The sequence below is a fragment of the Bos javanicus genome, chromosome 22 (genome assembly GCF_032452875.1).
Source record: "Bos javanicus breed banteng chromosome 22, ARS-OSU_banteng_1.0, whole genome shotgun sequence".
Taxonomy (NCBI): Eukaryota; Metazoa; Chordata; class Mammalia; order Artiodactyla; family Bovidae; genus Bos; species Bos javanicus.
The window spans coordinates 55,528,933-55,553,637 of NC_083889.1; the positions used below are offsets into that span (position 1 = coordinate 55,528,933).

The window sequence follows — 24,705 nt, forward strand, 5'->3', positions numbered from 1 at the left end:
ATCTTTTAAAATGATAAATTAGACTTGGTGATTATTTAGCTCTGAAAAACTCTAATTGGAAATGACGCATGTTGAGTAAGCATGCCCTAGCAGTCCAAGGATTAATGGGGGCAGGATTAAGTTCATCCCTTTTTCCCTCCCTTCCACCATCCAGGTAGTGTTTTTAATTACTCAGGCCGCTTTGTAGATACCCTGTCATTGTCTTTATTTTTTTTTAATTAAGATAAAATTCATATGCCCTAAAATTCACCATTTTAAGATGTAAAAATTCATCGACTTTTTTAGTATATTTACAAGTTTGTGCAAACATCACACTATCTTAATTCCAAAACAGTTTCACCCCCAAAACAAAGGTCTGTCCCCAGTCACAACCTTCCCCCAGACCGTGGCAAGCGCTTTCTGTCTCTGTGGATGTTCCTGTTTTGGACATTTCATATGAAGAGGATTAAACGTGGTCTTTTGTGAATGGCTTCTTTCACTTAGCATAATATTTTCAAGGTTCCTCCAGGTTGTAGCTTGTGTCAGCACTCCATCCGTTTTCATGGGTGAATACTATTCCATTGTACAAATCTACCATATTTTCATCCATTTAGCAATTGATGAATATTTGGCTATTACAGAATTTTTGGCTATTGTGAATAATGCTGCTTTAAACATTTGTGTACAAATTTTGGTGTGAACAAATGTTCTCAGTTCCCCTGGTTGTGTACCTAGGAGTATAATTATCGGGTCATATGGACACTCTATGTTTAACGTTTTATGAAACTGCCAAAACTGTTTCCCACACAGCTGCACTGTTGAAGTTCCCGTCAGCAGTGTCGGAGGGCTCTGATTCTCCATTCTTTCTTGTCAACTCTTGTTATTGTCTCCTTTTTATTATAACTATCCTGCTGAGCATGAAGTGATATCTCCTAGTGGTTTTGATTTACATTTCCCTAAAGACCAGTGATGTTGAGCATCTTTTCATATGCTTGTTGGCTATTTTTATAGCTTTTTTTTTTTTTGGAGGAATGTCTATTAAATTCCTTTGCCTATTTTTAAATTGAGTTGTCTTTTTATTGATATGTTAATGAGAGTTTTTTATATATTCTGAACACCAAACTCATCAGATTTATAATTTATAAATATTTTCTCACGTAGCTTGTATTTTCACTCTGTTAACCTGTGCTTTGAAGCACAATAGTTTTTAATTTTGATGAAGTCCTAATTTTTTTTTTCCTTTGGTTGCCTATGGTTTTGTTGTCATAACTGAGAAACCTGTGTCCCACCCAAGATCATAAAGATTTACTATGATTTATTCTGAGTGTATTTGTTTTAGTTCTTACATTTAGGCCAATGACCTATTGTCAATTTTCGTATATGGTCTATGCTTTGGTTCTAGCTTCAAGCTTTTGCAAGTAGATGCTCAGTTGTTCCAGCTCTACTTGATGAAAAGATGATTCTTTCCTCCATTAAATGGCGTCACTTTTGTAAAAAAAAAAAAAAAAAAAAAGTGGGAAGGGTTTATATTTGGACTTTCAGTTCTATTCTGTTGATTTGTATGTCGATCCTTAACGTCCATCCAGTAAGCCATACTGTGTCTTTCTAGTAAGTTTTGAAATCACATAGTGTGAGATCGCCAACTGTGTTCTTTTTCAGGATTATTTTGGCTATTCTAGGTGCCTTACATTTCTATGTGAATTTTAGGGTCAGTTTGTCAATATCTACCACCCCTCCTAAAAGCCATCTGAGATTACATTGAATATTAGATCAATTTGGGGAGTACTGCCATCTTAGCAGTACTAAGTTTTGTGATTTGTGAACTTGGGATGTCTTTGTATTTATTTTGTTTTTTAATTTTTTTCAATGGATTTTTTTACTTTTTCGTGTACATGCATTATGTTACAGTTATTCCTACATATTTTAATGTTTCTTAAGTTTTTAATTTTTAATTGAAGGTTAATTGCTTTACAATATTGTGTTGGCTTCTACCATACGTGCAGAAATAGATTTGATTTTTTTTTTAATATGGCTCTTGTATCCTGCAGCCATGCTGTACATATTTTGTTCTAAGGTGGTTTTTTAATTTATTTTGGTTTCCTTTGACCTTTCTATGTATAAGATCATGTCATGTGCAAATAGAGATAATTTTATGTCTCCTTCCAAATCTAGACTCAGTGGGTTTTCTTTGTTTGTTTTTGCCACGTTGTACACAGCATGCATATAGGGAGTGAACCCTGGCCACAGCAGTAAAATAGCTGAGGCCTAACCATTGGACGGCCAGAGAAGTCCCCTAATTCAGTCAAGATAGATGTCTTTTATTTCTTTTGCTTGCCTATTACCCTGGATCAGACCTCCAATACAATGTTGAATGGAGTTGATGAAAGTGGGCGTCCTTGTCTTGTTCCTGATATTAGTAAGTAAGCTTTGAGTCTTTCACCACTACGTGTGAGATTGATGACTACTGATGCTCTTACGCAGGTTGAGGAAATTCTCTTCTGTTCCTCATTTGCATGTTCATTGTCATGAAAGGGTTTTGGAATTTGTTAACTGTGTTTTTTGTGTCTCTCGAGTGATCATGTGGTTTTTGCTCCTTATTATCATAATATGGTATAGTTCGTTAGTTAATTTTTATATGTTGAACCAGCCTTGCTTTCCAGGAGTAAATCCCACTTTCTCAAGGTGTGTAATTCTATGTTGCTGGATTCATTTAGCTAGTACTTTACTCAAGATTTTTGCATTTATGTTCATAAGAGACTTTTCTTTGTGATGTCTTTTCTCATTCACCAGGATATTACTGGCCTCGGAGACTGAGTTAAGACATGTTTGCTGCTTTTCTGTTTTTGGGGAGTTTGTGAAAGTTTGGTGAATTCTTTAAATGTGTAGTAAAATTCACCAACAAGTCAGTTTTGGTTCTTTGTATCTTTCTATAAATTTGTCCATTTCATCTAGGTGTACAGTTGTTCATGGTGTTGTAATCATTTTTATTTCTCTAATATTGATAGTATTGTCCCCTCTGTCACCTTTAATATTAGTAATTTGAGTCTTCAGATTTTTGATCAGTCTAGATAAAGATTTGTTGATTTTGTTTATGTTTCAAGAAACCAACATTTTACTTATGCTCAATTTTTTATACTTCCTTCCTTGTGCTTGCTTCGTATTTAGCTAGATTTTTGCTTTGTTTTGTTCTTAGGGTGAAAGGTAAAATTGATGATTTGAAACTCTTCTTTATTATAGACACTTACCATTATACATTTCTCTATAAGCAGTGCATTCATTACATCTCATACATTTTGGTATGTTGTGTTAATTTTTTTGTTCATCTCAAAGTATTTTCTAATTTCCCATGTGGTTTTTCACTTTGATTCACTGCTTTGGGGGAGTGTGTTTTTTTAATATCCACATATTTCTGAGTTCCTCAAATTCTGTGTTATTGATAACAAATTTCATTCCATTGTAGCTGGAGAACATATAGTGCATGATTTCATTTTTTATGGTCTAACACATTGTATATCCTGGAGAATGCTTCGTGCGCATATGAGGAGAATATGTGTTCTGCCATCACTGGGTATAGTATCCTGTAGACGTCTGCTAAATCTAGGCGGCATATAGTTTTGTTCAAGTCTTCTGTTTCCTTGCTGATCTTCTCTCTAGTTATATTCATTATTGAAAGTACAGTATTGACTTCTCTAACTGTTGTTTACTTATATTTTTCCCTTCAATTCTGTCAATTTTTATTTTGTTTATTTTGGAGCTGTTTGATAGGTACATGTATGATTATAATTATACATTTTTGATAGACTGACCCTTTTATCATTAGATAATGTTCTTCTTTGTCTCTATTAACAATTTTAAAGTCTATTTTGTCTGATATTAGTATAGCCTCTCCAACTCTCTTTTGGCTACCATTTGCATTTACTTAAAAAAAAAAATAACTTTAGGAAATTCCCTGATGGTCCAGTCGTTAAGACGGTGCTTTCACTGCTGGGGCCAGGGTTCAATCCCTGATTGGGAGAACTAGGATCCCACAAGCCACACTGCGTGGCCCCCAAAGCAAAACACAACAACTTTATTGAGATATCATTGATATATAAAATTATATGTATTTAAGGTATACAAATTAATGTCTTGAAATATGTATGTATTGTGAAATTATCACCACAGTCAAGCTAATTAACATATCCATCCCCTCCAACAAGTGCATGTATGTGTGTGTGTGTATGTATGAGAAGTTTAATTTCAAATCTATCCTATTAGCAGACCTCAAGTAAACAATATAGTATTGTTTACTATCATTACCATGTCACTAGGTCTCTAGAACTTATTAATACTTGTCTTGCATAATTGAAAGTGCATGGAATACCTTTTTCTCTTCTTTTACTTTCAGCTTATTTGTGTCTTTGAATCTAAAATGCATCTCAAGTAGACAACATTTAGTTGGATATGCTTTTTTATGCATTTTGCTATGTCTGCCTTTTAGTTGAAGTGTTTAATTCATTTACATTTAATGTAATTACTGATAAGATAGGATTTACATTTGCAGTATTGCTGTTTGTTTTCTATGCGTCTTACGTCTTTTTTTTTCTTTCTATATTTCTCTATTACCTCCTTCTTTTGTGTTAACTAGATATTTTCTGACATGCCACATTACTTTTCTTATATTTCATGCCCTGTGTTTTCTTTTATAGTAAATTTTTTCAGTTATTTTCTCAGTGGCTGTCCTGAAAATCGCAATTAAAATCTTAATTTCTAGCAGTGTAATTTTGTTTAACATCACTTAATTTCATTAGTATACAAAAACTTTGCTCCTGTAATATCTGTTTCTCTTTCCTTCCTTTGTGCTTGCTGTCACACAAATTACATCTTTATATAATTTACAACAACATAGACTTATAATTATTGCATTATGCATTTGTATTTTAAATCACATAGGAAAAAAATTGCAACAGAAATATATTTAGTCTTCTGTATTTATCTATACAGTTACTTTTCCCTGAAATGTTTTCTTCATGTGGATTTGAGTTACTGTCCAGTGTCCTTTAATTTCAGTCAGAAGAATTCCCTTTAGTTTTTCTGACAGGGCAGGTTTTCTAGTGATTAATTCTCTGTTTTCTCTTTACCTTGGAATGTGTTAATTTCTCCATCACTTTTAATGTTTTTAATTTATTTTTTAATTGAAGGATAATTGCTTTACAGAATTTTGTTGTTTTCTGTTAAACATCTGCATGAGTCACTAATAGGTATACATAGGTACCCTCCTTCTTAAATCTCCCTCCCCATCCCACTCCTCTAGGTTGATACAGAGCCTGTTTGAGTTTCCTGAGCCATACAGCAAATTCCCATTGGCTATGTATTTTACATATGCTAATGGAGTTTCCATGTTACTCTCTCCGTACATCTCACCCTCTCCTTGCACACCAACCCCCCGCAATGTCCATAAGTCTGTTCTCCATGTCACTTTCTCTGTTGCTTCCCTGCAAATAAATTCATCAGTACCGTCTTTTCCCAGATTCCGTATATATGAGTTGCTGTGTATGCTTAGTTGCTCAGTTGTGTCTGACTCTTTGCGACCCCATGGACTATAGCCCACCAGGCTCCTCTGTCCTTGAGGATTCTCCAGGCAAGATACTGGAGTGAGTTGTCATACCCTCCTCCAGGGGATCTTCCCAACCCAGGGATGGAACCCAGATCTTCCGCGTTGCAGGCAGATTCTTTACCCACTGACTTACCATATGTGCCTTAGTATACGATATTTATCTTTCTCTTTCTGACTGACTTCACTCTGTGTAATAGGTTCTAGGTCATCCATCTCATTAGAACTGATGCAAATGCATTCCTTTTTATGGCCAAGTAATATTCCATTGTATATACATACCACGGCTTCTTTACCCATTCATCAGTCAGTGGACATCTAAGTTGCTTCCATGTTCTAGCTGTTGTAAATAGTGCTGCAGTGAACATTGGGGTTCATGTGTCTTTTTCAGTTTTGATTTTCTCAGGGTATATGCCTGGGAGTGGGATTGCTGGGTCATGTGGTGATTTTATTTCTAGTTTTTTAAGGAATCTCCATACCGTCTTCCACTGTGACTGTATCAATTTACATTCCCACCAATAGTGGGAGAGGGTTCCCTTTTCTCCATACCCTCTTCAGCATATATTGTTTGTAGACTCTTTGATGATGGCCATTCTGACCAGTGTAAGGTGATATCTCATTGTAGTTTTGATTTGCATTTCTCTAATAATAAGCAATGTTGAGCATCTTTTCATGTGTTTATTAGCCATCTGTATGTCTTCTTTGGAAAAATGTCTGTTTAGGTCTTTTCCCCACTTTTTGATTGGGTTGTTTGTTTTTCTGGTATTGAATTGTATGAGCTGCTTGTATGTTTTGGAAATTAATCCTTTGTCAGTTGTTTCATTTGCTATTATTTTCTCCCATTCTGAGGATTATCTTTTCATCTTGTTTATAATTTCCTTTGCTGTGCAAAAGCTTTTAAGTTTAATTAGATCCCACTCGTTTATTTTTGTTTTTATTTCCATTACTCTAGGAGGTGGGTCAGAGAGGATCTTGCTTTGATTTATGTCATCGAGTGTTCTATGTTTTCCTCTATCAGTTTTACAGTTTCTGGTCCTACATTTAGGTCTTTAATCCATTTTGAGTTTATCTTTGTGTACGGTATTAGGAAGTGTTCTAATTTCATCCTTTTACATGTAGCTGACCAGTTTTCCCAGCACCACTTGCTCAAGAGGCTATCTTTGCCTCTTTTATATTGTATATTCTTGGCTCCTTTGTCAAAAATAAGCTACCCATAGGTGCATGGGTTTATTTCTGGGCTCTCTATCTTGTTCCATTGGTCTATATTTCTGTTTTTGTGCCAGTACTATAGAGTCGTAATGATTGTAGCTTTATAGTATAATCTGAAGTCAGGAAAGTTGATTCCTCCACTTTCATTCGTCCTTTTCAAGACTGCTTTGGCTGTTCGGGGAATTTTGTGTTTCCATATGAATTGTGAAAAATGCCATTGGTAGTTTGATAGGAATTGCATTGAATCTGTAGATTGTATTTCATAGTATAGTCATTTTCACAATATTGATTCTTCTAAGCCAGGAACATGGAATATCTCTCCATCTGTTTATGTCATCTTTGATTTCTTTTATCAGTGCCTTATAATTTTCTGTATACATTTATTTTGTCTCCTTAGGTAGGTTTATTCCTAGATATTTTATTCTTTTTGTTGCAGTGGTGAATGGGATTGATTCCTTAATTTCTCTTTCTGAGTGTTCATTGTTAGTATATAGGAATGCAAGTGATTTCTGTGTATTGATTTTGTATCCCACAACTTTGTTAAATTCACTGATTAGCTCTAGTAATTTTCTGATAGTATCTCTAGGGTTTTCTGTGTATGGTATCATGTCATCTGCAAACAGTGAGAGCTTTCTTTTTTTTCAATCTGGATTCCTTTTATTTCTTTTTCTTCTCTGATTGTCATAGTTAGGACTTCCAAAACTATGTTGAATAATATTGGTGAGAGTGGGCACCTTTGTCTTGTTCCTGATCTTACAGAGAATGCTTTCAGTTTTTCACCACTGAGAATACTCTTTGCTGTGGGCTTACCATAAGTGGATTTAGCTGTGTTGAGGTAGGTTCCTTCTGTGCCTATTTTTTGAAGAATTTTAATCATAAGTGGGTGCTGAATTTTGTCAAAGGCCTTTTCTGCATCTCTTGAGATTATTATATGGTTTTTATCTTTCAGTTTGTTAATATGGTATGTCACATTGATTGATTTGTGTATATGGAAGAATCCTTGCATCCCTGAAATAAACCCACCTGATTATGGTGTTTGAACATTTTAATGTGTTGTTAAATTCTGTTTGTTAGAATTTTGTTGACAATTTTTGCATCTATGTTCATCAGTGATATTCGCCTATAATTTTCTTTTTCTATGTTGTCCTTGTCTGGTTTTGGTATCAGGGTGATGGTGGCCTCATAGAATGAGTTTAGAAGTGTTCCTTCCTCTGCAATTTTTTGAGAGTTTTGAAACTGGCTAGTCTCAGTTGACCTCTCTTCATGTTCAGTAATTCTTTCTTCAGCTAACCCAAATCTGCTGTTGAGAGTCTCGAATTTTTCAGTTGTGTTTTTCAATTCCAGAATGTCTCTTGGGTGGTTTTTTGTTTTGTTTTGTTTCCCTTTATTGGTATTCTGTATTTTGGTGAGGTAGCATTCTCGTACTTTCCTTTAGTTACTTACACATGATTTTTTTAGTTCTTTGAACATACTTAAAATAGCAGTTTTCAAGTCTGTCTAGTAGGTTCCTCAGGGACAGTTTCTATAGATTGATTTCATTTTTGTTTTGTGTGGGGACATACTTTCCTGTTTCTCTGCACAACTGGTAATTTTCTGTTGAGAGCTGGACATTTTCAACAATATAATGCAGAAGCTCTGGGATCAGATTTTCTTCCTTCTCCAAGGTTTGCTGTCATTCCTTGCTGCTCCTGTTGTTTGTTATTCAGTGACTTCTCTAAACTAATCTCGTTAGGTTTGTAGTCTTTGTCCTGTGTGGCCCTTTGTGCTCAGTTAACTTAGTGGCCATCTAATGACTGGACAGAGATCTCCTGAAATGCCTGGAACCGTTGCAGGAAGGCGGACCCCTTCCAGGGTCCGAAACTGGGCTCTTGTCTAACACTTGGAAATAAACTGTCCGAGGAGACACATGTGCTGACAAAGCAAGAGATTTTATTGGGAAAGGGCGCCCGGGTGGAGAGCAGTAGGGTAAGGGAACCCAGGAGAACTGCTCTGCCGCGTGGCTTGCAGTCTCAGGTTTTATGGTGATGGGATTAGTTTCCGGGTGTTCTTTGGCCAATCATTCTAATTCAGAGTCTTTCCTGGTGGCGCACATGGCCCAGCCAAGATGGATGCTAGTGAGAGGGATTCTGGGAAGTGGACGAACACGCGGTGTCTCCTTTCAACCTTTCCCAAACTCTTCCGGTTGGTGGCTTATTAGTTCCGTATTCCTTATCAGGATCTCCTGTCCTAAAACAACTCATGCAAATGGTTACTATGGTGCCTGGCCAGGGTGGGGCACCTGTGCTTCAATCAGTGTGCTTCCCCTAACAGAACCAGTAAGCCTTCCACTCTCTGTTGGGGGCTGTGTGTGTGGTGGGCCATGTCCTCAGTGCTCGCCTGGGCAGTTAGGTACTCTGCCTTACCCTTCATCTCCTACCTGCCCAGATCCTCCTGATCAGCTAGAGGTGAGAGCTTAAGGCCTTCTCAGATCTTTGCTGAGCGCGTGTGTGACTTAGGGCATGCACCTAGGTCTATGCTCATGTGTAGTCTTCTGGATTCCTAAGATTGTGGGATTCACCAGATTTTCCTTTTAAGCTTTTTGTTTTAAGCTTATTGTTGCTTTAACTGTCACTTACCACCTCAGCAGGTCACAGTGTTGAACAACAGTTGCTCCTGATACTTTTCAACAACTGGTCCCTGGAAAAAGGTTTTCACATATGGTGATTTCTGAGTCAAGTCAAATAAAGACAGCAACTGAGCAGCAAGTGAGTGGGGTCTTCCTTACAAACAGGTGGCAATTTTCTGAACATGGGGTCACAGCTCCTTCAGATCTCCGATGTGCCTCCTCCGCTGGCTCCCAGCCTAGTTTTCACTGTGATGGTGTGTTGGTTTTCAAGGCTACAGTCAAGCTAGAAGGGAAAAGGGCTGGGAACTGGTCAAGTTAAAACACCACAAACCTTATTTTTACAGCTGCTTTTCTTAAATAAATATGCCTCAGGGTTTGTTAGTATTCTCGTTTATGGAAGAGTGTTCTCAGAGCCCCTTACTCTGGTACTTTCTCTGTCACCGTGTGCCATTTTCTCCTGTGTTTTCTGTGTGTGCCACACCCTATTAGCTGATAGTAATTGTATCATGAGAATAAGTGCAAAAAAGGTAATAAAGGAATAGCACTTTTATTGTCCTTTGTAAACCATTCTTAGTGATTGAAGTCATAAAATCTTTTTTTTTTTCATAATCTAAGTGGACAGATAGGCTTGGAGTTTTATCCCCATTGTAGGTTTTCCCCAGTGGTTCAGTGGTAAAGAACCCTCCTGCCAATGTAGGAGACGCAGGTTCAGTCGCTGAGTCAGGAAGATCCCCGGGAGGAGGAAATGGCAACCCTCTCCAGTATTCTTCCCATGGACAGAGGAGCCTGGTGGACCACAGTCCATGGGATCGCAGAGTCAGACACGACTTAGCGACTAAGCAACAAACAAACCCATTGTAGCGATGAGCAGACAGACTCAGAAAGACGAAGTTTTGCCCACTGTTGGCAAATTACTGCCCATTGCATGTTGTCTCCCAGTTTTCAGTTTCTTTCCTTCTGCTCAATTAACCTCAGTAGATTTCTGAGTTTGGTATGGGACAACACCAAGATACGATATTATTTGGCTTTGTTTTTAGTACAGTTGTGTGTTGCACTGTAAGAAGTTCAGTTAAAATCCCTGAAGTGTTCGGAACTCTTATTCCATTGTTGAAATTTGAAAGCTATTCAACATTTTGATTTAAAATCTCCCATATCCTCTAAATTACCATTGTACCCATTTTAGATTTGGATTCCTAAGAAAAATGGACACTATACAGTGACATTAGGGAAAGAACAAGAGACTTATCTGTAGTGCGTTTTTGACATGCCAGGTATTATCCTGATTCATGCTATTGCCGGGGTCCAGCCACGGTGGAGTCAGGGGTTTCGAAGGGGAGACAGCTTCGGCGATCAGGAAACAATAGATCAATTAAGCGTTAATTAAAGATATGAAGAGTGGTTAAATAAGGATAGCTCAGTGAGGAAATTCAGTGGAGAAAAGAGGCTGAATAATTCAGCCAGAAGGTGAGAGAAAGAACGACATGGGGAGACCAAGCTTCGGTGAACAAGGCCTGCACTTTATTTTCCAAAGTAGTTTTTATACCTTAAGTTATGCATAGAGGATAATGGGGGAAGGGGTAGAGTCATGCAGTAAGCCAGGCTTTCTTCCTGCAAACTTATCATATGCAAAAGTTTAGGTGATTTGCATCATCTTCTGGCCCTGAGGCCTGTTAACATTTTAAGACCCTTTCTTCAGAAAACTTATTTTTCTCTAAAGGTGATTAGTCAGGTGCCACCCTCCAAAAGCATTAGATAAAGTTGCATTCCTATAGGGCAAAGGTGTGGTGGGCTATAACAAGAAAAAGAATTAACTCAAGGATCCAAGGTTACAAACATTAAAGCTACTACTTACACCAATTATATTAATCAATACACTACCAGGGACACAGCAGGTAAGGGATATGGAAACTTAGCAGCAAACATTGGCCCAACAAGTGAAAAACCCTTCACCAATACAATTCCTAATCAATCTTTTAATTGCTCAAAGGAATCTGTATTTAGACAGTTTAGAACATCTCATGCCTCTCACGGTTGGGAGGCTGTGAACAATCACATGTGGCCAGAATAACCTTCAGAGGAGTTTGTAGGTTAAAACACTCTTATCACGCCCACCAACTTTATCAACTGGAGCTGTAAGTTAACTCTTTTTTCAGAGAGAGGTAGTGGGGGACAACCCCCCGTAAAGTCAGAGGTGTAGGTGAGAGCACAAAGCAGAAAGTAGGCAGACTCTGGTTTTGGGGGTAGATGCTCGAGAACTTCCAGGGGAACTCCTGAGGCTCGATCCCACCTTTGCATATGCCGAGCCTCCTTCCTCATGACCTTTGCCACGGGCGGAGTTCCTCACGCTGGCTCCCGGCAGCTCTAGTTTTTGACATACTGGTATGTTTTCTTAACTTTGTTTCTATTTTTATTTACATTATGAAATTAGATCAGTTTACAGGAAAGAACTAGTTAACCTTAAAATCTCATTTCAGACTTTTTTATCTTTTCAGACTCACTTTTTAAAAATTTTTATACATTTTTGAAAGGTTGTACTCTATTTGCAATTATTGCAAAATGTTGGCTGTATCTCCCATGTTGTACAATATGTCCTTGTAACCGGTCTTGTACTGAATCGTTTGTACCTCTCACTCTTGCACCCATAAATCATCCCCTGCTATTATGTATCTTGAACTCAGAACTGTCCTCCTTTTTAAAGTTTTGACATTGTAAAGCCTGTATCTAAACAGAGGAAGTTAACAGCAACTGATTTAGTTAAGATGATAGCTGCATTTCCATAGGAAGCTGTTTTCTTATCCATTATCTGGTTTATATCACTGACATATACAGAAATAGAAACAAAGTTACCAACCATCTGGTTGATATTTAAAAACGATCAGCTCCCTATTACCAAGACAGTGAGGCAGAGTGTTTTCTTCAGTCCCCGTGGCAATTCAGCGTGCCGTGGGGAGCGGCATAGCCTTGTTGTTGTTCAGTTGTGTCCGACTCTTGGTGACCCCACTGACTGTAGCCCATCAGGCTCCTCTGTTCATGAGATTTCCCAGCAAGAATACGGGGGTGGGTTGCCATAGTTAAGTAAGGAAAATTGTGTCCATCAGGAAAGGATCCATATCTTTAAAGGAGTTATTATTTCTCTACTTAGCAAACTCTCCTAGTATCTTTAGAAAGTGAAAGAATGAAGTCGCTCAGTTGTGTCCAACTCTTAGTGACCCCATGGACTACAGCCCACCAGGCCCTCCGTCCATGGGATTTTCCAGGCAAGAGTACTGGAGTGGGGTGCCATTGCGTTCTCCGTTAACAGCGGCTAGGCGTGTTATATTTACTTGGAGCTGGTATACTTTGTGACAGCCTCAGTGCCCTCGGACACAGCGTGCTTGGCCAGCTCCCCAGGTAGCAGCAAGCGCACGGTGGTCTGGATCTCCCTGGATGTGATAGTCAAGCGCTTGTTGTAATGCGCAAGGCACGATGCCTCGCCAGCGATGCGCTCGAAAACGTCGTTGACGAAGGAGTTCATGATGCCCATGGCCTTGGAGGAGATGCCAGTGTCCAGATGGACTTGCCTCAGCGCCTTGTACACGTACATGGAGTAGCTCTCCTTGCGGCTGCGCTTGCGCTTCTTGCTGTCCTTCTTCTGGGCCTTGGTCACAGCTTTTTCAGAGCCCTTTTTAGGGGCAGGAGCAGACATAGCCAGTTCAGGCAGTCTATAATGACAACACCCAACAACACAGAAAGATCTTGAAAAAAAACTTTAGAATCTTTAGAATACTTATAACCTTCTTATACTTATAACCTTATAACCTTTTAGAATACTTATAAACTTATAATCTTTAGAATACTTACAACCTTTAGAATACTTATAACCTAGTATCTTTAGAATACTTATAACCTTCCAAAATGTAATGTGTATAAGACCACATATTATATAATTTACTTAAGAGGTATTATATGTTTTATGTTTTATGACAGGTTGTTGCAGTGCTCAAATTCATTGTGATACTTTTTTTCTGTCTCTCTCTTTTTTTTTTTTTTTTTGATGATTTAAAACACATTTTTTTTCTCCTTTAAGATTGAGCTGTTTGTGGAGGAGGAAAAAAATCCTCCTACATTTTATAAGCTGCTTATACTCATAACACAGATTAACTTCCCAGCACATAAAGGGAATACTGGAAAACTCTTGCATGATTAAATATGCCCCTGGAGGGTTAAGTTTTTCCACATATTTTTCAAGCCAGAGCTATTAATAATGTTTCAGCATCAAACTTTCTGTACATCCTGATTATGGGGAAGGCCTTCACTCATTCTACCCTGGCCATTCGTTTTTTCCACTTCATCCAGATTTATAGCACTACAAAATTATCTGTGGAAACACAGGCTTGAAATCTCCAGGTTTAATTAAGATCCAACAAAGAGTCATCTCTGCAGTTACTCCAAATTTTTTTTTTTTTATCAAAGTTTTTGTCCATTTTTCATTCCCATGTCTTTTTTTTTTTTTTTTTGCCTTACTGGAAACCTGGCACAAAGAAGCTGCTTAATGAGTTGAATAGTTCACTCAGAAATAAGTGATCACTGGATGGACCTAGAGATGATCATACTAAGTGAAGGGAGACAGAGAAAGACAAATGTCATATGATATTGTGTATATGTGGAATCTAAAAAAATAAAGATACAAATGAACTTATTTACAAAATAGACTTCCACAGACAGAGAAGACTTATGATTAACAGAGAAAACTTATGATTATGGTAACGGGGGTATGGATAAATTAGAAGTTTGGGATTAACATGTACGAGCTACTATATATAAAATAGATGACCAACAAGGACCTATTGTATATAGTGCAGGGAATTCCACTCAGTATTCTATAATAACCTATAAGCAAAAAGAATCTGAAGAAGAATAGATACGTATGAACCACTCACTCTGCTGTATATCTGAAACTAACACAACATTATAAATGAACTATGTGTCAATTAAAAAATAAATCGCAATATTAATGTCATCTCTCTTAAAAAACAAAAATCGGATGGTCACTAAACACAGAGCTCTTGGCAGTTTGAAAAGGGTCACCTAATTTCTATGCACATTTTTCCTGAGATAACATTCTGGTTTGTAAGGAATCTCGTAATTACTGAGGAATTCAGTTATTAAATGCTTTTTTATCCAGGCATTGGGTTGTCAAATTAATTTCCTGTGGCTAATCGGCCAAAGACTGCACTTTGTTGATGCCTTGGCATGTAAGAGTCACCCCCTGCTCCTCCACCTCTCCAGGATTCCGCTTCTCCATGCCTCCTGCCTGCAGGTCTGTGCTCAACAGCCTCAGACCCCTTCATGACTACTCACTCCTGTCGTTCAGTCATGTCCAACTCTTGGCGACCCCACGGACTGCAGCAAGCCAGGCTTCCTTGTCCTTCACCATTTCCCAGAGTTTGCTGAAACTCATCTCCATTAAATCGGTGTCGCCATCCAACCATCTCATCCTCTGTCACCCCCTTCTCCTCCTGCCCTCAATCTTTGCCAGTATCAGGGAGTTTTTTAATGAGTCGGCTCTTCTCATCAGGTGGCCAAAGTATTGGAGCTTCAGCTTCGGCATCAGTCCTTCCAGTGAATTTTCAGGGTTGATTTCCTGTAGGATTGACTGGTTTGATCTCCTTGTTGTCCAAGAGACTCTCAAGAGTCTTCTCAAGCACCACAGTTCAAAAGTATCAATTCTTCAATACTCAACCTTCTTTAGGTTCAACTCTCACATCTGTACATGACTACTGGAAAAACTTCAGCTTTGACTATATAAACTTTTGTCGGCAAAGTGATGTCTCTGCTTTTTAATATGCTATCTAGGTTTGTCATAGCTTTCCTTCCAAGAAGCAACTGTCTTTTAATTACTCACTAGCGCCTCAAATTATTTGACCCTTTCTGGCCAGTCCCCAAGCTTTGATGGATTGTTAAATTATCTTTCTCCCCAAACTCAAATTTTTGTCCTGAATGGGGGTTTTAGGTTGTCAGTACTTTTGTGCACCACTAACCACCTGCCCCTCTCCCATTCTCCACCCTGCTGTCCCAGACCATCACTACCCTCCTCCAGCTCCATGGCCCACCACATCCCCTTCTCTGGCAGCAGATGACCTCACCGCCTGACCCCAGAGCTGACTGGCCCTCCCTGGACCTTACTGTCCAGACCCTAGAGCTCCCCAGCACCCAGCTCCCTGTTCTCCTTAACTTAGCACTGCGGCCACTTCCCTGGTCCCTACCTACACACTTGCTGTGCCCACGAGGAGCCACTGCTCCCCTCCAGTTCCAACTGCCTCATCAGGACATTAGAGTTCTTCATCCTTTTCTTTTAAGACCTTTCTCTGGCACCAAAGGAAAAAAAAAATTTTTTGAGATTTATGATATTATATGAATAGGTAATATTTGTACATGGTTTAAAAACACTCGAGTAGTGTAAAAGAATATACAAAGGCAACTACTTGTTGTCAGGCGTGTGTGTGTGTGTGTTTGTGTGTCTGTTCTTCAGGGATACTATATGCAGAAACAAGCCCCTGCATATGTGCATTTCCCTTGCTTCCTCTCCACCACCTTTATTTTAAAAGCATCAGTACTAGATTCATACTCTGGATATTGCTTTTTAATACATTTCTGTCTTGGAAGTCAGTTTATATCAGTACTGTAGAAATGCCTCATTCTTTTAATGCATCCTGATTATGTCTTTGACCGTAAATATACTGCAGTTTAGTTAGTCAGCACCTTTAAAGGGGTGGTTATTTTGAATCTTTTGTTGTTGCAAATGGTGTTCCTGTGAGTATCCTTGCACCTCAGCCTTTGTGCCCATGCAAGTAAAATATTGGAGAAGGAAATGGCAACCCACTGTAGTATTCTTGGTTGGGAAATCTCATGCACAGAGAAGGCTGGTGGACTACAGTCCATGGGGCCAAAAAGAGTCGGACACAACTGAGCGACTGACCAACGACAAGCAGGATTTAAGTGGGGACGAGGTGGGCATGCCACTGAAGAGTCAACATGCTCATCGTCAGATTTTCTTTACAATATTCACCTTATAAAAAAAAATAGCTAAATATTGAAAGGTTGTTGCTGAACCACGAAAAACGCCGGGATACTTGGGCTCCAGAGGAGAACTCAGTCTGGGGCCAGTGACGAGACTTGATTGCTCAGAGCTTTTGTGTAATAAAGTTTTAACTGAAAGTATGAAAGAGATAAAGAAAGCTTCGGACATAGACATCAGAAGGGCGCAGAAGGAGTGCCCCCTGCTAGTCTTTAGCAGGATGTTATATAGCTACTAGCAGTCTGCTAATTAGAAAAAGGAAATGCCTCAAAACCCAGAGAATGGCACCAGGCCCCTCACCCACAGCATGCATTTTGAGGTAACGTGGGCACAAGGTGAGTTGTCACGGGCTGACGTGAATCTTGAAGAAAGGTAGGTTTCCAAGCAAATACAGTCTCATTAACATAGCTTAAGAGAAGATTTGCGTGAGTAAAACATGCTGGTTTGTTTGCATACTGGTTTGCAACCTACTTAAAGACAGAGTCTAGGGTAAATACATAGTTTGTTAACGTAGCTTAAGACAAACATATCCATAAGAAAAATATATTGGTTAGCTCGAGGTTTGAGAAAAGTTAAGTTCAGGTGGAACCAGGTGTCGTCATGGCAACACAGAATTTGAAGAGAAACGTTTCTTTAAATTTGTATAGAGAAGGGAAAATATAACACTAGTAGTTTGTTTCCTCCTGCCGCTTGAGAGAGAGAGAAAACATGTCTGATGCTTGCAGCCTGTCTTCTCCATTTGGAGACCCTTGGCCTTCCTGCCTGTTACCCTCTCAGTATTAAAGAATATTGGAAGCGGGGAGGGGGTCACAAGTCTGCAAGCCTCAACAACAGCAAAAATTCTTTGACAAGTCTTTGAAGTGGAATTGCTGGATTGAAGGGCTTCTACATTTTCATTTCTGCATGGAGACATTTTTTAAAAATTATTTTCTCTGTATTTTGTGTCATTGCTTTTCCAGCCTTTCCGTTCATGTGTTGATTTCCGGGATGTATCATCAGTGTCTGCTATGTATCTGAAGCAGTCGTCTCTTTATTTACTCTGAGTTTTGAGAGAATTTCCGAGGCTCTGATTCACCGTGTGCCTTCTGTAATTCACAGTGATCATTGAATTCCTAAGTGTGCTAATCACTTTTAAGCAGTCATGTTCTTATATTGTTCTCCTCAAAAGACTACCGATCTTGTATCTTTTGATATTTTTTAAAATTAGCTAATTCCTTTGCTTTTGGCTGCACTGGGTCTCTGTGGCTTTGTGTGCGCTTTCACTAGCTGCCGCGAACGGGGGCTTCTCGTTGTGCCGGCTGCTCTTGCTGCAGAGGCTCCAGGGCACAAGGGCTCAGCAGCTGGGGCGCGCAGGTTCACAGCTGTGGTCCACAGGCCTAGCTGCTCTGTGTCATGTGGAGCCTTCTTGGACCAGGGATCAAACCCTTGTCCCCTGCACTGGCAGGCAGGTTTTTATCTACTGCGTTACCAGGGAAGTCCTTCTTTTGATCTTTTGATCAAAGGACAATGTATATATGAAAAAGTACTTGATGGTTTTTCACAGGTGTATCTTTGTAACCAGAACCCAGATAAAAGAAAAAGTTACCAGCACCTCAGGCCCTCCCCTGTGCCCTCTTCCAGTTCCAGCCCCTCACTGCACAACCACACTCCTGACTTCTAACAGCACAGGTTCACTTTTTAAAAAACTTTACATTGTTGTAATCCTGTAGTGTACACCGCTTCTCCCTTCTTTTGTTTAACGTAGTTTGTGAGAATCATCTATATTGTTGCTTGTAGTCGTAGTACATTTGCATGTCTGTGTGTTATTCCATTGCGTGAATAAGCCACAGTTTGTTAATTCAGCCTACTGTTGACGGACACTGGAGTAGTTCCTTGTTGGGGCTGTCATGAATGGTGCTGCTTGGACACTTTTGTTCCGCTCTTCTGATGCGCCTCTGTGCACATTTTTTTGTTTGTTGGTATTGTTCAGTCGCTCAGTCATGTCCGACTCTTTGTGACCCCATGGACACACCAGGCTTCCCTGTCCTTCACCATCTCCCAGAGCTTGCTCAAACTCATGTCCATTGAGTCGGTGATGCCATCCAACCGTCTCATCCTCTGTCGTCCCCTTCTCCTCCTGCCTTCAGTCTTTCCCAGCATCAGGGTCTTTTCAAATGAGTCAGCTCTTCGCATCAGGTGGCCAAAGTGTTGGAACTTCAGCTTCAGCATCAGTCCTTCCAGTGAATATTCAGGACTGATTTCCTTTAGGATGGACTGGTTTGATCTTGCAGTCCCAGGGACTCTCAAGAGTCTTCTCCAACACTGCAGTTCGAAAGCACTGATTCTTCGGCACTCAGCCTTCTTTAAGAATCTCTTGGTCACAGGGCATATAAATATTAAGCACCTAAGGCGGTTATTTTGTCTTCCCGTGAGAACAGTGGTTGTTCCATACCCTTGCGAGTACTTGGTATTTTCCGTCTTGTTCATCTTAGCCGCTCCGGTAGCTATAAAGTAGCCGTTCGTTGTGGTTTTTAGCTGTCACTTGTGATGTTGAGCAACTTTTCATATGTTTATTGGCTGTTTGGGCAACTTTTTTGTGATATGCCGATGAAATTCATTTTTACATTTAAAAAAATCATTTTTAATGCATTTGACTAACTGGTGGGTCTCATTTCCCACCTTTTGTCCCTTCCTTTCCCTTTATCCTTAAAATTTTTTTCTTGGCTCTTCTCTTGCCTATAGTTTTGTTTGTTCTTCTATTAATTTATTTTTAATTGAGGATAATTGCTTTACAGCGTTGTGTTTCTGCCCTACAGCAGCGTGAATCTGCTGTAAATATACAGGAGCCGCCTGCCTCTTGAGCCTCCGTCTCAGCAGCAGCCTCGCCCGCCCCCCTGGGCCGTCGCAGAGCACAGCTGCCCTTTCTGTGTCGCGCAGCAGCTCCCCGCTGCCGTCTCTGTTACACACGGTGGTGGATACAGGCAGTGCTACGCTCTCCATTTGTCCCACCCTCTCCTTCCCCTGCTGTGTCCGTCAGTCCAGTCTTGACGTCTGTGTCTCTATTCCTGCCCTGCAAATAGGGTCATCAGTGCCATTTTTCTAGATTTCATGGATATGCGTTAATATACGGTATTTGTTTTTCCTCTTTCTCACTTACTTCACTCTGTATAACAAGCTCTAGATTCATCCACCCGTTTCCAACTGACTCAAATTCATACCTTTTTATGGCTAATATTCCATGGTATATATGTACCACAATTTCTTTATCCATTCATCTGTCAATACACAAGGAAATAATTGCCTATTACTTTTCTCCTAAAAAGTGAACTTTAGAATCAGCAACCTCTACTCTTCTAGAATTTTTAGTGAATTTGCATGTAACTTATTTTGTCTGAGAAACACTGTCATCTGAATTGGAAGATGGTATTGTCGTTCTTTCTAAGAAAGGGAAAATGATAAATACTAAACCCTCACAGTTGTTTGCCTAACAGATTGATTTTTCCCATATTTTTAATTCTTGTTTTAGTTCCATTTTTTGACAGGTGATTATTAGAAGTAAAAATCTTTTAATATGCATTTAAATCCTACCTCCCCCTTAGCATATATCTAATATACTTCCATGGTGGCTCAGACAGTAAAGAATCCACATGCAGTGCGGGAGACCCCGGTTCAATCCCTGGGTCAGGAAGATTTCCTGGAGAAGGGAATGGCTACTCATTCCAGTATTCTTGCTTGGAGAATTCCTTGGACAGAGAAGCCTGGAGGGCTGTAGTCCATGGGGTAAAAAGAGTCGGACATGACTGAGTGACTTAACACTTTCACTCATAAATGTCTTTACAGGTTCTCGATCAGTATGAACGAGAAGGATTTAATTTCCTGGCGAAGGTGTTTAATTCTTCACATTCCTTCTTAGAGGACTTGACCGGTCTTACGTTGCTGCATCAAGAGACCCAGGCTGCTGAGGTAAGACTTAAGACAAAGATCTTGTTCAGAAGACAGATGTGTCTAAAGCCTGTTTGATATTCAGATTTACAGAAAAGGAAGGAAGTGGTTAATTATGAATGTTTTCCTTAGAACCAAATTGCTAAGTCAGTCTGCTGGTCGTGAGTAAACGAGCCGTTTGCAGTTGCTGGATGCTGCTGTGTGCAGGTTGTTGTGTGGTGGGTGCCAAATGCACAAAACTGCTGATGAAGAAACTGCGGGCTATTGATTTCCAGGCATCCACGTTCTTTCTATCGGGCGGCATGCCTGTGGCCAGTGCAGAGTTGGCTGTGATGGCCATACATCAAAATGCAAGTCAGGGAAGACACTGGACTCTGGCCATGTTCAGCAAGAGCACGCCTGGTTTTTATTTCACAAGCGAATCCGTCCTCTTGGGCCACTGAAGCCCACCATGAGGTTGCCTTCTCAGTTACAACCTAAGAGAGTTTTGTTTTGCTTGCCGTTTAGAATATTTTGCAAATCTTAATTTCCTGGGTTGCTACAGTCGTGGTTTGTTTGTTTTTTAAAGACTGGGATTACAGGGTGGATGATCATTTTGCTTTTCCAAATGTTCGCTGTTCTCAGAAAATAGTATGCTGTGTATGTGTGGCACTGCCTGGTCACTTGGCAAAACAGTTCCTCAAGGTGGATGCTTAGTCGCTCAGTCGTGTCCGACTCTGCGAGCCCATAGACTGTAGCCCGCCAGGCTCCTCTGTCCATGGGATTCTCCAGGCAAGAATACTGGAGTGGGTTGCCATTCCCTTCTCCAGGGGATCTTCCTGACGCAGAGATCGAACCGAGGTCTCTTGCATTGCAGGGGAATTCTTTACCGTCTGAGCTACCAGGGAATCCTTCAAGATGGATGAATGAGATTAAATCAACACATCCCCCCGACTCAGCCCTCTCCCACAGTAACCTAGGTAAAGAAGCTCTTAGGAAAACGTGGCCTGTCATAGCATTTCCTCAAGTAACATAAGAAACACTTGGGCGCCTATGTCCTTTGGGAGTAGGACGTTGGCAGAGTTACCATCAGCCCCTAGTCCTGCTCATTGATTACCGTCTGGGGTTGTGTATCCTCACTACTGGGGGAGGCCCCAGGGGTAGTGAATGGTGGGCCAGCCCAACACTGGACTAGCTAGTGGTGAAGACTGCTGTTTATAAGAGTGGACCTATCACCGAGTGTAGGAATACCACACAGAAATACCCAAATGAAATCTCCCGAAGCTCCCAGCAGATGGAAGTAAGCGTTTTCACCTCACCATGAGGCGTGATGGCACTTCTCTAGCGCTTGTCGTGGAACTGAGAGTGATTCTTCTTCGTCTTGCCCCGCTGTCCTCTGGGCGTCCAGCAGATGCAGTCTCCCACTTGTGACCTGTGATCAGGCCCCCACAGATCTCTTAGCCTCATTCTCAGCAGATGACTGGCGTCTCTGCAGGCCTTTAAGAGACGGTGAGATTTTCCCCAGCGCTGTGATTGGCTTCCCAGGGAAGGTTCAGAATGTTAGGTTGATCAAGGCTGCACTTCGTCCCCTGAGCAGGGCTGATGGTGAGGGACTAGTGGCATGTGACTAGTTGGCGGGGGAATTTTTCCACCCACCTAGAAATAATTCACATACTTCTCTTTGGTTGCCTAGAAGAATTGCAACTTGATATCGACCCCATCGCTGCCGCCTACCATGTTTCACTCTTTAGAAACAGACCGGATGCTAGGATAAAGGGTATATTCGTTGATCAAACCTGGCTTGTTTTGCGCTTTAGTTGGTCAAACATCAGTTGCCTTTTCGAAGACCCAGAAGGAGAAGGAGCAGTTTAAGAAAGCAACAGCAGAGAGATGGTAGGGCAGGAAGGGGGAGTGACCTCATCCACAGGCTGAGTTTTCTTTCTGAAGTTTTCCTCCAGTAAAGTACGTTTCTAGTTTTGCAGTCATAGCCGCACATAGGTTTTAGATTAGAGGTGGTAACCTGGCTGGCCTGGGACCAGACACGGCTTACACGTGTGTTTTGTTTGGCTTCCCACGCGTTAAATTCTGAATGAAGCCAACATTTTAAAAATTATGAGTTTTACATAAAAATGTGAGTTTTCCCATTTCCAACTTCTTTGAAAGATCCAATCTGGCAACCCCAGGCCTGCATTCCTTAATAGTGATAGTTAGCTGGAGCCAAAAAGCCAATTTTATAGATTAAATAATGTGCTTGATACAAGGTTTTAAAGGCATAAAAAGACTGTGTGGGAAGGAAACCTTCCTCCACACCTGTCCCTCACCACCCGGTTCCCTTCGTGGAGACGAACACTGCTGTTGCTTTCTTGCCCGAAAGATATTCTTAAGTGACGGTGCTCTGTTTTGAAGATGCTTTTCAGTTGATGACTCTTACTGGTATTGGAGTTTGCAACCCTTATCTTAGAAAAGGGTTATTCTTTTTCTTCAAAAACTCGAAATAGGACTATGTTTTTCAAAAAAGAATGCTTACCAGGAGACCTCCTGGCAACAAGAATCATTGTCTTGCCTATGTTGTTCTACTTGACTGTGAAAAAGGTGTGTGTGAATAAATATGAATATCAAAAGATATCCACATACCTGCGTAAAGGTCGTGTGCTGATTTGCACAGTGGACTCTCAGTACGTTTACAGATATTCAGTAATAAAGACACAGACTTCTGCATCCCATATGGAAAAGTCCCAACTTGTTTTAGCGATGCAAGGAAAGAAAGAAAGAAAGTGAAGTCGCTCAGTCGTGTCCGACTCTTTGCGACCCCATGGACTGTAGCCTACCAGGCTCCTCCATCCATGGGATTTTCCAGGCAAGAGTACTGGAGTGGATTGCCATTTCCTTCTCCAGGGGATCTTCCCGACCCAGGGATTGAACCTGGGTCTTCCACGTTGCAGCAGACTCTTTACCCTCTGAGCCACCAGGGAAGCAATGCGATGAGGAATGCCCAATTAATTCTCTTCTTGGACTCACTGGTTTCATTCGTCAACATCGCAGTTGCAAAAGATTCAACCAGATAATTATATGTGACAGTATCATTTTATACATTGTTTATAAAATATTTGTACAAATGCTAGTTTTGCAAAAAAAGAAAGCCTTTACTGAACATCTTTTGAAAACTCACTAGCAGGGCACTGTGCTCGTAACCGAATACAAAACTTAGCGAGACGAGCTCACAGTGTGCGCAGCAGAGACGCGACTACTGAACTCTAGTGTCAGCAAAAACGCCTTCGACATTTGCATATTAGGTGCTGAGAGAACTGTTACTCCTGCCTGGAGGAGTAACTATGTCAACAAAAAGCTTTCCTTGGAAGGGACCGGATTTTCCAGTTAGTTGGGATAGGATAAGTAGGCTGTCTCTGAAAAGATTTGGGCAGGGAAAGCATGGGGGAGTACAACAGGAGAGGGGGGCCAGGGTGTCCTTGGAATAAAGGTCTCAGAGGCCAGGAGTCTAAAATATGTTACTCACATCTTGAGCATTTAGTTGGAGTTACCCGATATCAGAGACTGTTTGCTTCTGTTTGGCCACACGGGTCTGTGATACTTGGCACAGGCTTTCTCTAGTTGTGGTGAGGGGGACTATTCTTTGTTGCGGTGCGCAGGCTTCTCACTGTGGTGGCCTCTCTTGTTGCCGGGCACAGGCCCTAGGGCACGCGGGCTTCAGTAGTTGCGGCTCCCAGGCTCTAGAGCACAGACTCAGTGGCTGTGGCACACGGTCTTAGCTGCCCCATGGCCTGTGGGATCTTCCCGAATCAGGAATTGAACCCGTGTCTCCTGCTTTGGCAGATGGATTCTTTACCACTGAGCCACCAGGGAAGCCCTGAATGCACTTTTCAGTAACAGCTTCATTGACTTACAAGTAACGTACCGTGGAGTTCGCCCTCTCAGCATGTCCAGTTCAGTGCCTTTTAGTACATTCACAGTCCTGCTACTGTCACTGTCGAGCTTAGTACCTTTTCATCCCCACAAAAAGGAACTTTGTGCCCACTGAGCTGTCACTCCTCACTCCCGCCTTCTCCTTCCTTCCAGTCCTGGTGACCACTAACCTCCCTTCTGTCTCTGTGGATTTTCCTATCCTGGATATGTCACGTGTTGTTGCTGTTCACTCACTCAGTCGTGTCCGACTCTGCAGCCGCACGGACTGCAGCACGTCATGCTTACCTGTCCATCACCATCTCCCCGAGCTTGCTCAAACTCCTGTCCATTGACTCAGTGATACTATCCAACCATCTCATTCTCTGCTGCCCCCTTCTCCATTTGCTTTCAATTTCTTCTATCATCAAGGTCTTTTCCAATGAGCTGTATCTTCATGTCACA

General features: G+C 40.7%; 1 protein-coding gene across 20 annotated transcripts in view; it reads left to right on the forward strand.

Annotated features, from left to right (window-relative positions):
* The window catches only part of ATG7 (autophagy related 7), a 273,963-nt gene that overhangs the window by 129,592 nt on the left and 119,666 nt on the right, over nt 1-24,705 (forward strand). For 18 of the 20 annotated variants that reach the window (XR_009732575.1, XR_009732577.1, XR_009732576.1 and 15 more), the window contains one exon: nt 20,263-20,385. The exons of the other annotated variants lie outside the window; for them this stretch is intronic. Coding sequence is in view for 15 of the 18 variants with exons in the window: in XM_061397104.1 (XP_061253088.1) it covers nt 20,263-20,385 (123 nt within the window). In the remaining 3 variants the exon portion in view is untranslated. The remainder of the gene's footprint in view (nt 1-20,262; nt 20,386-24,705) is intronic. 20 annotated transcript variants of the gene reach the window in all.